Here is a 14,028-nt window from a genome sequence, read left to right as displayed (position 1 = left end):
TTACTCAAAGGTTTCCCATCGCTTTCTGAGCTGTTCAACCTTACCTGGTGTGGATGAGACGTCTTGCTTTGTCTTTTTTAACAAATCTTCAAATGGATCTTTTGTCTCCTCAGATTTTGAGGATAGTAACACTGACTCTAAGCCCTTAGCTGGCCTGGAAGGGATCAAAGGGGGTTCATTAGACAGGAGAACTCGTGCTTGTTTGGGATCTACCTTTGAGCTGGACTGGCCCACCTGTAATGTTCTGGTTTTAGAAGGACCACTTAGACATGCTGGCTGTAGAGAGCTTGTTGGAGAAAGGCTGTGGCTCTGCAGCAATAACGAGCTAGCTGGTGGCACGGCTGGAGCCTGGCTAAACAAGTTTGGCATGGAGAGTGTTGAAATGTTTGGTTGAGGTCTTTGCGGTGGGTAGAAGCTAGAATTAGGTGTTATGAAGCTAGAGCTGTAAGCGTGACCTAAAGAGGGGGTGAAGGAGCCCCTTGGGGGTCTAACTAGAGACACTGAAAGGGCTCCTGGCACTGTTTGCATAAATGGATTAGGAGATGGCTGTAAAAAAGGTGGTGCTGCTGGGGAAGGATAACCAAGTGGCTGGGCAAATGGTGCAGCTGGAGGAGGCACAAAGTCACTTGCCACCGAGACAAAGCTAGCTGCAGAAGGTGGAGTGGCTGAGCTTTGCAGGCTGCAGGGACCTTGCTGTGGGCCACTGCTTTGCCAGCTGGCTGTTTTTAACGGATCCAGGAGATTAAGAAGGTAGTCGCTTTCATTACCTGCATTTTCTGTCTTCACTTTGACAGGCTGGAGCATCTCAGCAGTGCTGGTAGCACTGGACAAAAGCTGAGACGGATGAGAGGAATAATTTACAGACTGCTGGATTTCAGCATCTGAGGACACACTACCAACTCCAAAGGGCTCTGGGACAAGATCTGAAACCAAATGGCTACGTCCTGTAGTGTGGGTGGTAAGAATTTCTGTTGGCCCAGCTGGAGTCTGATGCTTGGAAGCCCTGGGTGCTGGTGGTGGTGGCACTATCCCCAGTTCAGGAGTCTTTCTTCCCTGTGGCCGAGGAATGGTGATGTTCCCTTGCACAGCAGGACTTGATTCATCCTTTTCTGCAGGAGCCAGAATGCTGTCTCTGCTCCGGGGTCTCCTTGTGATTGGCGGCATGTTACCAAGTGCCATCAAGGGCCTTTCTGGCGAGCTTTGGGAATACTTGGTAGGAATAGCCATATCATCATGACCCATACTCCACAGCTTGTTGTAAGGGTGAGACAGCTTCATGGTTGGCACAATCCTGTTCCTCTCAGACACACCAAGATCCATTCTCTGCAAGAAAGCATAAAAAAAGTTAACTTTTACTGATCTCCTCACAACATAGAGCATAAAGTGAAGACGGGCTGCTGAGGTATGAGTGGAAGAGGATCTGTCCACAGACTGCAAACACTGCAGAGGGACAACAGCATGCAGCCTAGACAGACAGGAAATCAGAAGCTGGACTCTGCAGTTTTAATTCCAGCTCTGCCTCTAATGAGTTGTTCAGCTGTGACATATTGCGGCATCTGTTAGGCAAGCAAGGAGCACGTACCTATATCTAAGGTACAGAAACTGAAAATCCTTAATTGCTGTATGGAAAAAGCTGTCAAATGAGATATCTAGATATAACAATTAAATATTATTGTAAGGTAGAAACGACATTCTTTTCTTTCATGTCACATGAAGATCTCAGAGTCTGCTTCAGTTTGGCACTTACTAAGCTGCATATATTTAACAAAGTTCTTCATAAAGAATCTCTCTTCTACAATCTAGATTGTTCAAATGATGCCTAGACCAAAATGGCCAGATTAAAAGAAGGTCATTTAAAAAACATGCAGTTTGGAGGGACCTGAAAATTCCCAGGTATTCATTCTCACTGCTGAGCATCAAAGATAACTGTGTGTGATAGCCAATGGACAAAATAGATTCTGAGGAATAGGGCAAATATTTCCTCCTTTAGAAGTAAAGGCTATAGTTTTAGTGGAGAAAGTTACTGTCTTATAACTGAGTCCCATTCCAGTGATTTCTTAATTCAGAAATGATTTTTGAAACACTTGAACAAATGCCTGGAAAATGAATGCATCTACCCAATAATACGAAAATATTCCTCAGAGAATAATGCAAGACAGCCAGCCCAAGTTCTGTGCAGGAACCCCCAGTGCACACGAAACCCTGTCCAAACCTGGTAATCAAATGTGCACCGCTGATCTGCCTCTTCTTTGGGAGTCCGCAGGTCTTCTAGGCTCTTAGCTTGGCTGAGAGGCTGAGGCTGTGTTTCTACTTCTAAGTTAGGGAAAATGTCTTCAAGGAGGTTGATTTCTGTGGCCTTGCTTGAAAGCAGAGGGCTTGGAGGCAGAGGCTCTTTTGATTTTTCTGGACTGACTGCCTCTTCCCCATCAGCACTATCAGATTCTTTCAGGGCCCGGTATGGCTGAGGCCTAGGAAAGAAACAAAAATCATGTTGCAAATTACTGTCTTTCTAATATTTTTTTAAAACAAGTATTTACTAAGGAGCTGGATGGCAAAACACAGCTTACAGTGCCTTGTGAACAGCACGTGTGTGAGCAAAGTGACCAAGGGCAGAAGGACATACAAAGATGACTTGGCACTCGAGGGGTTTTCAGAACGGAAAAAGACCTAAGTGGGAAGTACTCAGAGGAAAGCTGTGATCATGCAGTTACGGACAGGCTGAAGAGGGAACTCTCTTGGAGCAGGAATAACAGGACGCTAGCTCTCCATTTTGACAGTCTGGCCCTCCCCCTCAGGCAGACCACTGCTATTGTGCTCAGTCCTTTTGCACAAGAAGTCGGAGCAAGCACACTGCAAAGTGTCCTGTGTTTTGCAGGCACTTACATTCTCTTGCTTCAAGCTAAGTCAGCACAGAACATAATTCAGTGTTTTCCTGCAATAATTGGGAGCACTGTGCAGAGTTCCAATGATTACATTGGTGTCATCTTATCAAGAAACAACACGATCCATTATGGAGACACCTATTTTACATTTACAGCCAAGGCCAAGTTAGCAGGATGCTTTTCTTGCACATACCTCAGCAAAAAAATGAACACCAGCAGATTTGCATATTGGTTCTGTGTACAGAGAACAGCAGCATAATGCACATCCAATTAATAACAAGAAGTGCCATACATATCTGTGGTGACTGGCATTTGACTGGCAGCCAGTTCTACTGTGGCATTTAAACAAGGTTTCAATAAAAAGAAAATATTTGTGAGACCTGCAAAAACAGATACTATGGAAGAACCCTCCTCCTCTTTCCGTATTTTATTATAATACATCTACATCATGCAAATTTATAAACAGCCCATCTTACTTCATTCATCAACACATAAATAGCAGGCATTCGGCTAGCAACACAAGAATGTAAGAATGCAAGTACAAGACAGACAGCTGATGGTACATGTCCTTAGGAAGAGGGTGATCTTGCAAATCTCGGTCATATCTTTAGTCTCTCACGTAATATGTGCTCATCTGCTAAGCACTAGATCGTACTTCAACCCCCACCCACGAGGAATATTCTGCAAACAAACCATTTTAGTGGCCTGGCCTCCTCCACCCCAAACACAAGAGTGTGGGAACATTTTTCTGGCCCTTTGCTACTGAACCTATACATCTGTCTCCCCATGCCCAACTGCCCTCAGTCATGTCCCTTCCCTGTCGCTCTCTGAACCTGCCTTCTGCAACACACATGAATTTTAGCAATTGGAGACTCCACTATCAACCTGGCAGCTGCCTTCTCCAGCCTAGTCTAACACAACTGCATCCAGCAGGCTCCAGTTGCTCAGATGCGACTGGGCATCCATCTCCCAGCACCTGGAACTGCCCGGATCTGGCATCACACAGATTTCTGAAGCAGCAGCTCACAGTACCCTGGCACCTCTCCCTACAGGTTCTGGTCAAGCCAGCAACTGCATTTGTCAAAAGAATTAGTGTAATTCTGTGCAATTTATCTCCCTTTCTCCCCCTAGAAATCCTCAAGCAGGTGAGGTTAGGAAAGAACAAATCCTCCCAGTGACATGCAGTGAGGCCTTAGCTCAAGACTGCCCTCCGGGGTTGGTATGTTCAAATACGCAGTAAGAGGTATTTAGTACAGCTGAATCAGTGTGCACCCTCCGTGTGACAGTGTCACTCTCATCTCCAAAAGATACGCTTGGGCCCCTGGGAAGACTGGCCAGGTAAACGGGAGCTGACAGGCAACACTCGTTCCCTGAACACGGGTACCCTGGGCAGGTGGCAGAACCCTGCGGCCAGTGCTTAAACGTACAGCTCTCCCAGGCTGGTAGTTGCAATATGGCCAAGCTGCTCAGGACCATGTTTCAAAACTAGGCAGGATTAAGTTACAGAGGTTTGGGAATTTACAACTATTTACAAATTACAAAGTCAGATACAAATAACACAGTGAGTAAACCCAACAAACTGCTTGCTGTTTCTTGTATAATTTTAGGTCAGATTGTACTCAAAACCCTTGGAGGACATCTGCATAGCAATGCCCCATAGTCACTGAGGATGTGGTACTTGACAGAACAGGGAGGCTGGGATCAAGCAAGTGAAACTGGAAAAAGCCAATAACTGCACTGAAATAAGGCTCACAGGACAATCCAAAAAAGCACAGCTAGCACTGCACAAGAATGGCAGAAGGTTTGGACAAGAACACAAGCAGCACATTGGAACAAGGGGGAAGCGGAGGGGTTACACCCCACAGAGCTCAAGCCCATGTAAAACTGTAAGCTGGGCATTGCTGCATAGTGTTTCATGCAGGAGTATGCTTTTGCATGCTGCTAACTATCAAAACAAACAAGCAGGAGAAATGCTGAACATTCATCAAGCGCCATACAGAGACTGCAGGAGCGTTTCCAAAATTCCAAGTATAGGAGCAAGGCACCCTGACCAACGCAAAAACCATTGTTCGAAGACTGAATTAATACAATGGAAGAATAAAGGATAGACCATTCAAAAGGAGCAGAGAAGAAAAAGTTTTCAGAGAAGCCAGAGACAGGATCCTCTTCCTGCTGAAATTCATCATCAGAAGAGTCCTCAGAGAGGAAGACTGTATAGTGTCGCATAGGCTTTACAAGGCTGAGGGAAACAGGAAGAGAAAAGGAAGTTATCAAGTTGTCACATTCAAAGCTCCAGAGGAGAGAGAAACCAAGTGATTCGTAGGCTCTAAATCATTTCCAAACGTGACTGACTGCCACCGCAAAGAGCTCTGCAGGTAACCGTTGAGCTCTACTTTTCAGGCAGAAAATACAACTCTTCTAAAAATGTCTAGGGTGCCATCTAGTTGGGAAGGGTACCAAAGACCTGCAATGACACCCATACTGCAAAAGAAGCCAATACAGAAACCCACCTTTTCCCCACTACATTTTCTAGAGAGTTGGGCATCTTTTGCTGTTCAGAAATACATCTTTGCTTCTCAGATTCTCTGAGCTCTAACTACAAGCAAACAAATATTAGATCTGCCTCTCTGCTTTATAGAGGTTTAGACTGACGTTAGTCTGATATATGAGAGGAGCTGACTTGAGGGCAACAATTCCTACTTGTATCTATTTTTGAGATCTGAAATTGCTTCACACTAGAATAAAAACAAAACTGTCCAAGGATTTATATGAAATGCAGTTTGTCAAGTAAGGTGTATATGTTTCTTTCCTCAATGGTTAACTACTTTCAAAGTCTGGCAGAAAAAGCACTCAAGCTAATTTCTCCTGCATCACGGGACGCTAACTATCAATCTATGAATTTGTTATCAAAGGCCTGGAACAAAAATCCTTTCAAATGAAAACTTCTTAAAATCAGAAGTGCCTCTGGAAATACACTTCAGCTGTAATTAAAACCAACCAACCAACCAACCAAACAAACCCAAACAACCCCCCCACACACACCAAAACCAACCAAACCAAAAAAATCCAAAACAACAAAAAGCAACCACTACCAAAAACATTTCACCAGACTTTTGAGAAGCACATATTAGACATCTTTATTTTATACACAGAGGTCAGATCTCCAGGATTTGCTCTTGTACCTAATGAAGACAATACCTAAATTTTTAGTGAATGTAAACTAACTATGCATTACCCATGTCTGGGCAAACATACACTGATTGGTGGATGAAAGAAAAATATTTTTAAGTTTGCTGAATTTATGAATATTTTTTTCTATTATTTATTGTAGCTATCAGTTGCTTCACTTCATTTTAACCAAAAACCCAGTAAATTACTCCTTTCTGCATAAAGCAGAAGCTTGTAAGATTGACTGTTTCCACTGGAGCAAATTCAGATGTGGCTATCGCTGCTTTCAACAATTAAATGTGCTATCAGCTTTAGTAGAAGAGGTAAGAGTACAGGAGCAGGGTACTTAAGCAGAAATACACTGGAATGAAGAGTTTGAAGAGTATGAAGAAATTAATAGCAAATATTGCCTCATTTGTAATGCTAAAATATCCTGATCTTTAGTAAAGTATGAAGCAAGTGCCATCGTTCATTCCCCTCTGAAACACTGAAGCTCTGGATGGCAAAAGAGTTTCTAGGAAATATATTCTCACAAATTAAATATTAAGACAAATGCTTCACAAGTAACTGAAAGCAGTAAAAGCGAATCCAGAATTACCAGTACTAATCAGAGGCCTCTACACCATAGTCCAGTGCTTTTCAATCTACTAAAACTCAAGGACAACATTGTGTAGAGCCACCAAAACTATATGCACTTACAAAACCCCATATACTCAATTTTTAACAGTTATTTATTGTTTCTTATTTATTCTCCCCATTTCATTTGCGTTTTGGCATATCTAAGTGTGCATGAGTGGAAATGAAAAAAAAAACCCAAGAAAACCTCTTTTCAGTGTCATTATAAACCACCTTTATATGTCTTCCAGACCAAACAACAGGCTGATGAACACTGATAGATGTTGCTAGAGAGCACCATTTACAGGTCTCTTTTTTCTTCCCCACATCACTATAACAATGGAAAAGAAATCACTAGGATCATAAAAGCAAACATTGTTTCTAGCCATCCAAATGAGGTCTCTTCCCAAACATCTTCATTTTATAAACCACATATCACTGATAACATCCTAGTTATTGTAGTGAATCAAAACATACATCGTGAATGACACAAAGCCATACACAATTGAGACGGGAGCCTAATTTTCCTACTACTGAGGTCCAGAATAAAATTTGTTATTTCAGTGTAAGCAGAATCAGGCTCATAATGTGGAACAAAGGATAGGTCCTGATCCTGTAGACATCGCAGAGCAATGCAAATATATCACACCACTATGTACATTATAGATAAGATGAGGATATGCTGAAATTGGAACAGGACCAAAAGCATGGATAGAAAAAGAAAGAATTTGATTTGTTGCCTTTATAGCATAGACATACTAACAAACTACCTCTAGTGGCACTTGAACGCATAATCAGCCTTCACTCGTTTAGTTCTTTTGTCTCAATCACTAAATAACTATATAATAAAGTTATGAAAATCAGTCTAAAAGATTAGGTCAGAAAAAGAGAAGTTGGACACTGCAACCGACAGCTCAAGATGGCCCGAGCTGCCACTGTGAATAAATGTTTATTCACAATCGGGTCAGAGCTAATTAATAAAAAGTCTAAAACAGTGGTGGCAGTGGATGCAGCTAATAGTGTTAAATCATAGTCTGTGGTACTCCAATTAAAGCTGTTGCATAGCTGTTCTTTTCCCCTCTTCTGCTATAATAGGCATCTAGGGAAAGTGAGGTGGTGCTACTGCATTAGGAAAAATTTGCTATAACATTTTTTTAACCCCCCCCCCCCTTTTTTTTTAAAGAGAGTGACTATTATCCAAAAATTTCAATTTACATTAACAAAAGGCTCCACCTAAAATAAATCAGAAATTAAAGATACTTTAAAAATATTTCCTTTTTTGAACTTACATACATGTCTTTTTGTGTTAGGAGAGTAAATTACCATTTAACAAGATTTCAGAAAATCTAAAATTATTTCCAGAAATAAAGAGCGATATTGAATTTCCACATATCTTGCTGATGCACTAAATGTTTGGTAACTGCATATAAGAAATGTTTTGGTGCAGCTGCCCTTAAAGCACTGCCTCTGATACCTTTTGTTTGCCTTCAGACTATGCTGAATTCAAATGCATTGTGTCTGTGCACATATGAAATAAACTGGGAACAAACTATGAAGAAATAAGATAGGATCTTGTTGGCTAGATCATCAGTTGCACTTCAGTGCAGCTCAGTGCAAGTAAGATTAACTTCCTATGTATTTAATATGCACCGGGTTCATTGCTGTTGCAAGACTCCTTAAATGAAAGTGGGATCTCATAATTAGAAAAAAGAAAGCACTGAAGTTTCATTGTTGGTGTGCTCTGTAAGAGATTTTAGTCCAGGATAAGGGATGAACAATCTAAAACTGTCCAAGTTTACATTTTTTTTTTATTCGCTTGAGGCAGTAGAATCCAAAAAAAGTGCCTATTCCCTCATTAACCCAATTCGGCAACTCTCCTGCAGTCTGCCACCCACCACTTGCTAGAATTTCATACACAAAGAGCTGTCTCTGAAAAGGCAGGTCACAGCAAGCCTGGCTACAAGGCAGGCACTGCTGCAGTCTTCCAGGGAAAAAAGGATGTGTCCGTCACAGCTACAACCCTCATCATCTCCACATGACTGCACCAGCTCCTGCCTACCTAATCTCTTAGCTGAGTTACCATGCAGATGACTTGCTGATCTCTTTCTAATGTTTAGTTTAACATGTCTTCGGTTAGCACTAGCATATGACAGTACTGACAGCCGTGGCTGTTCCTTTTTAAATATCATGTCAGAAACACAGTGCAATAAAGCTGGGGATGCGCTCCATGGCTCTGCGTACCATTATGGTAGTATGGGTTTCTTTTTTAATGAGGAAGATCTGCATCTCAGGAGCTTTTTTCATGTGTCAGGATGCATGGACAAATCAGCAGCACATCATACTGGCCAAAAATGAAATGCTGACAAATGTAGATATTTCAAATTTAATTGACACCTAAATGTACTTGAGATAGAAAAAATACATACAGAAAATGTGAGTTCGGGATATGGGAATTAATAAGGAGAATTCTGTAATAATTTTAAAAGATATTTTGGTTATAAGAAAATTAATTTTTTTGCTTTTTTTATTAACTGTGTTGCTTTTTTCTGATTAGAGAGATTGTGGTACAAAGCGGTGTTATGGACTTGTCATTATTCTCCTAAAAAGGGCTTCCCAAATTTGAGGGAGGATTTTTTTTTATTAATATATTTTTTTAGAGAATAGCTATACAGCAGCTCTAGGGAATTAAGGAATTTGTCCCTCTTAGACAGTAAAATGAAGAGAATGAGGGATTTGGATGCATGGGCTTTTTCTTGCCAGTATGAAATAGGAGACTTGGGACTGAGGGGATTACCTAGTAACTATTCAATCTGAACAAAGCACAGACCTATCACTGGAATTCCTTCCTGCATATTCTGAATACGCAGTACACCCAAGTGTGAACTAACAAAAACATTAAAATATCTATTTGATTTTTAAAGTGTCACTTCATATACTGTGAATGTTCATAGGAGCAGAATATTTCCAGAAAAACAAAAACATTAGCATAAAGGATATTTTAAATTAAAACAACAAAAAAATTAATACCACAAGTCATCCATCCAGATAACAAAAACAACAGCCTGTGATCACTACACCCAGTAAAGGCAAGTAATTAATTGTTTTATAGTTTTTACGAACTTTTTACAAATTTTCCAGAGAGCTGGAAATACTAACAAAGAATTTAAAGTGGGAACAAGCTGGATGACACCTCTGCCTGCTCTGACAGATCTAGATGCAAGATTCTGCAAAGTCGTTACACATTTTTGTCCTATTACTCGGTACTAAGGATTCATTCACCAATTTCCCTTGCAGCTACCACATCCCTTTACAAAGGCAAGCGGCATACATTCGGTAGGTTCACTCCAAAGCAGACAGCAGAAATTAGGCCCCAAAATTACAGTTTCTTTTAAACCACCATACTGGAAAGGTGGGAGAGCCAGGAAGGACCGGCATTGCCAAAGGGCAGCCCTGCCTGCCTTGTGCTACAGTTCTTGTCTGGCTAGGCCTGCGACAAAACCTGACTTCTCTCCATACGTTTCTTTCCCCTTTGCTGTCCCTTTGCTGGGCACCTGCTTTCTTCTTAGCACCATTTTCATTGCATCTAGCTTCCCCTACTCCAATTTTCCCAAGGTAGAGAAACCAAAGCTCACACAGTGAGTCTTGTCTGCTACAGCCTGCAGTATTTTCTTTTTGATTCCAGCCATCCTTGTTCATATAGGCTCTTGCTGGCTTTAGCCTTCTTCCCAAGTAGAGATCCTTGCTTGCAGTGATGCCATGGAAAACCTTTATCATATGCAAATTCTGTGTGGCAGAGCTCCGAGAACCTGGTTACAACCACTGGAATTTAATGTGCTTTATGAGCCTGTATCATTCAACACAGCCATCACGCTGACTTCATACTAAATTCAGTGTAATAACCCACTATTGCACTGCATCCTATTTTCATTCATGTGATATAAGGGAAAGCCATTAGCTTCTCTACTAAGTCCTACACGACTTCTGGAAAGCCATAATGAACTGCTGCAGCACTGACATGGGTTTAGCCAGCCCAAGAGCCTTTTGACATGCTGTTAATTGTGAGCATGACCCTCTGATTTTCTATTTTAATTTCCTCCCACTCTGCATGCCCTGGAAACCAGCAAGTCGGTACTTACAGAAGACAGATTCTAGAGCACTCTGGAAGCCTATTCTACATTTAATAGGAAATCTTGCTGTGGTGTAAAAGAGAGCTCTCAAAAAACTGCCCATCTGTTAAGAATGCAATGTCTTATTTCTGTGAACAACTAATTTGTGTTTAAGGAGGCATGTCCCGGATGACTAGGATTGCCCCAGGTGGTAATCCAGCATTTTCTGAGCTCTCATCTACAAACCCTTCCTGTTACCTTATAACTAAAAAAGTTTTTTTTAAAAAATCATACATTTTAGATTTAATGAGAAAATTTAAAGAATCATAAACATCACAAACCTTGAATTATTGATAAAATTGTAAAAAACCCCCACTGTCTATTGAAATAGAATTCACTGAAAATTTTGATGGGGGAAACGACAGTTCTTCCACCAGCTCTTCTAAATATGATGGTTTAACAACAGACATTAGCAATAATCTGGGGTGTTCTTTGAAGTCACTGCTCCTGCCCTCCTGTGTTTTAATTGAAGACTGATCAGAAAATGAGCACATACACCTCCAAAACAATGTTTTTCTTTTATATGCATTAAAAAAATTAACTCGTGTAACTGATGATACAAATTTCCTAATATCATAAGAAATGCTTTAACAAATGTAACAACTGAACAGATGTCTACATAATGGTTTACTTTTCAGAGATGGCATGCAACATTACAAAGGGAAAAGAGGCTGCCCTGTGAAATGAGTTCACTGGGAGTCAGGCTTGGGTTAGTGGCACGCTGCCCCGAGGATCCTGTCTCCACCAGCTGGAAGGAGGATGCAAAAGTCACAGTTGGAGCTAATGAGTCAGATATGCTGGGAAATGTCTCTGATGCCTTCATGCAGTCATTCAAGACCAAAAAGTTAGTGTTAGTTTTAAATATAGAAAGAAACTCCTCATTGAGCAGAAGCTCCTCCTCACAAACATATCCCACACGAGTACCTGAAAAAAATAACTGGCTAATAATTAGTTTTGGAACCAGTGCAATTAAGCTAAATATTTTGGTAAAGTTTAGTTTAAGAAAAGCACCCTCTCAGTGCTGCTGCTTTCATGGAATCTCCTCTGATCTGCAATAAGGGTACTCCAACACTACCAAGTAACATGAGTGAAAATATATGTTGTGGTGTTTTCATTCATTTTAGTATTATCCAAGAGAGAGAAAACAATGTAATTTTTTTTAAAGAGGCAACACCTGGCTTTATGTTTTCATTCAGAACAATATAGGAAGATTCTTTCCTACTGGGTCAGAAAAAAGAAAGTTTGTGAAAAAAGTCATGAAAATCCTATCTTTAACTACTATTTTTAAAAAATCTTTTTCCTTTATTCAAAATGTCATTTTGAGATAAATAGTAAGGAAAAAGGTCAGGATTACCGAGTCATTACCTATTTCAAAGGCATTCCCCTGATGTTATTTCTTAGGGAAGCCATTTATTTGGGCTTTAAGTACAAGGTTAGATATTTCCTCCATTTGTGCTTCTGAAATCACAACTGTAGTGTCAGTCTCATCATCGTTGCATGTTGTATTTCCCGTCTCTCCCACTGCCCCAACTTGTTTTTATTAAAACACTCTAACCAGACACCTTACAGGAGATCTAGTTGAGTGCAATATTCTACAATTAACTGTCTGGAAGTAGTTATGTCAAAGTTTGTTTTGCCACCTGAAGCTGGTGACAGGAAAGAATGAAAATAATCAGATCCTGCTGTGACACTGCATTTGAACTGGATAAAATACCAAAGCTGTGAAACATCAGGAAGAGACCACAACTGGTACCATATAGCAAGTGTCAGTCGTATTAGCAACATTACCTGGGTTTCTTCCACATTTAAAAGATGGAAAATTCTATCAGTAAAATGCTCATGAAGAAAAATAAGTCAGTTTATAGCTACAAAGCTTCTTCATTATCTTTTATAGATTATTGTCAATCATTTCCACAAAAAGATTTTCATCATTTACAATTAATTTTTACTCACTAAAATTAACAGCAATAAATTAAAACCAAGTAAAATAATAATTGTAATTCAATATATTACTAGCATTAGTATAAATATCATTCATGTTTATGTTTATTTCTGTTCTGATACTGGCAGGAATTGAAAATGCATGTTAGCAGTAAGCCACACTGGAATGTCAAGAAGCTTTTGAATCCAAAACTGCAGAATCCTTCATATGAAACACACATAATGGTTAAATTGACTCAATTTCCTTCACCTACGTGCAGTGAGTCATCATACTACATATTAAGAAAAAACTTTTATTTTAAAAATTCCTATAATCTTTGTGCAGGGACAGCTACCACCCTGTAACAGCACAAGCCCTTTTGCAGGATTTGCAATCTACTCCACAAGAGGGCAACCAAATTCCACTACAAAATGGATAAATAATCCTGTAGAATTTAAAGGTGACCATTCATTTTAGCTAAAAGCCAGAATATCTCCCCATTCCTAGAGTGGCTGGAAAAAAAGCTAGCCACGCACTTAACTTTGGACAGGTTGGGGGGGGCAACCTCCATCTCTTTTTCCCTCATAAACAGTGGTGACAAGGAACTGGTACACATGTAGGAAAAAGGTGCGTTTAAAGAAACCAACCATTTTTCTTTTTATGGGATTTTAGTATCTTCAGATACAACAAATATCCTGTAATCTTGGGCATCAGCTGAAGCATTTCACTTTACTGACAATAAAGCCACCACAGGCTGGGACACAAACAAATAATGCAAAGTGGCTACGACATAAGCAATTACTTTGTGGTGCAGGTAGAGATGAATTACAAGGAAATCTCTGTGACAGATTAGATAAGCGCAACCATCTTGTGGCCCCCGAGTCTTTTGCTTTTAGTCTGTGAGCAGTTCCAGTGTGACTTCCCATGTTAAGGCTGCACTGCCACAACACTGGACATTTGGAAAATGCTACCCCACTCACTGTTCAAGGGCAGCATCAAAGATGCTTCACATGAGGGGAATACCAGTTTAATCTTGCCACGACTTTGAATATGTATACTGGCTCTGTTGCCTGCTGTTTTTACCTCACTGCTCGGTTGTTTCGTCTGGAGTGCCAAGTAGGTCTGTCCCTACTCTAGCCACATTTTTCACAATGCCGCCTTCTAAGATCAACCGCCCCAGGCAAAATGCACAGTACTTAAGCTTCCCAAATTCTGAACTGAGAGGAGGAAACCTGCTTACTAGGACCCTTAAGAAGTGCAGCTAATACCAGCCTCT

At 40.6% G+C, this 14,028-nt stretch overlaps 1 protein-coding gene across 1 annotated transcript in view; it reads right to left on the bottom strand.

Annotated features, from left to right (window-relative positions):
* Nucleotides 1-14,028, bottom strand: part of DENND1A (DENN/MADD domain containing 1A) — a 213,853-nt gene continuing 199,825 nt past the window's right edge. Inside the window, exons 21-22 of the mRNA XM_010570716.1 lie at nt 2,213-2,468; nt 1-1,323 (exon numbers count right to left, since the gene is read on the bottom strand). Of these exons, the coding sequence (XP_010569018.1) occupies nt 1-1,323; nt 2,213-2,468 (1,579 nt within the window). The remainder of the gene's footprint in view (nt 1,324-2,212; nt 2,469-14,028) is intronic.

This window comes from Haliaeetus leucocephalus, unplaced genomic scaffold, assembly GCF_000737465.1.
Source record: "Haliaeetus leucocephalus isolate CR32 unplaced genomic scaffold, Haliaeetus_leucocephalus-4.0 Scaffold306, whole genome shotgun sequence".
In the NCBI taxonomy this organism is placed as follows: domain Eukaryota; kingdom Metazoa; phylum Chordata; class Aves; order Accipitriformes; family Accipitridae; genus Haliaeetus; species Haliaeetus leucocephalus.
Note: the sequence above shows the minus strand (reverse complement) of the source record. Positions and strands in the feature narration are given on the sequence as shown.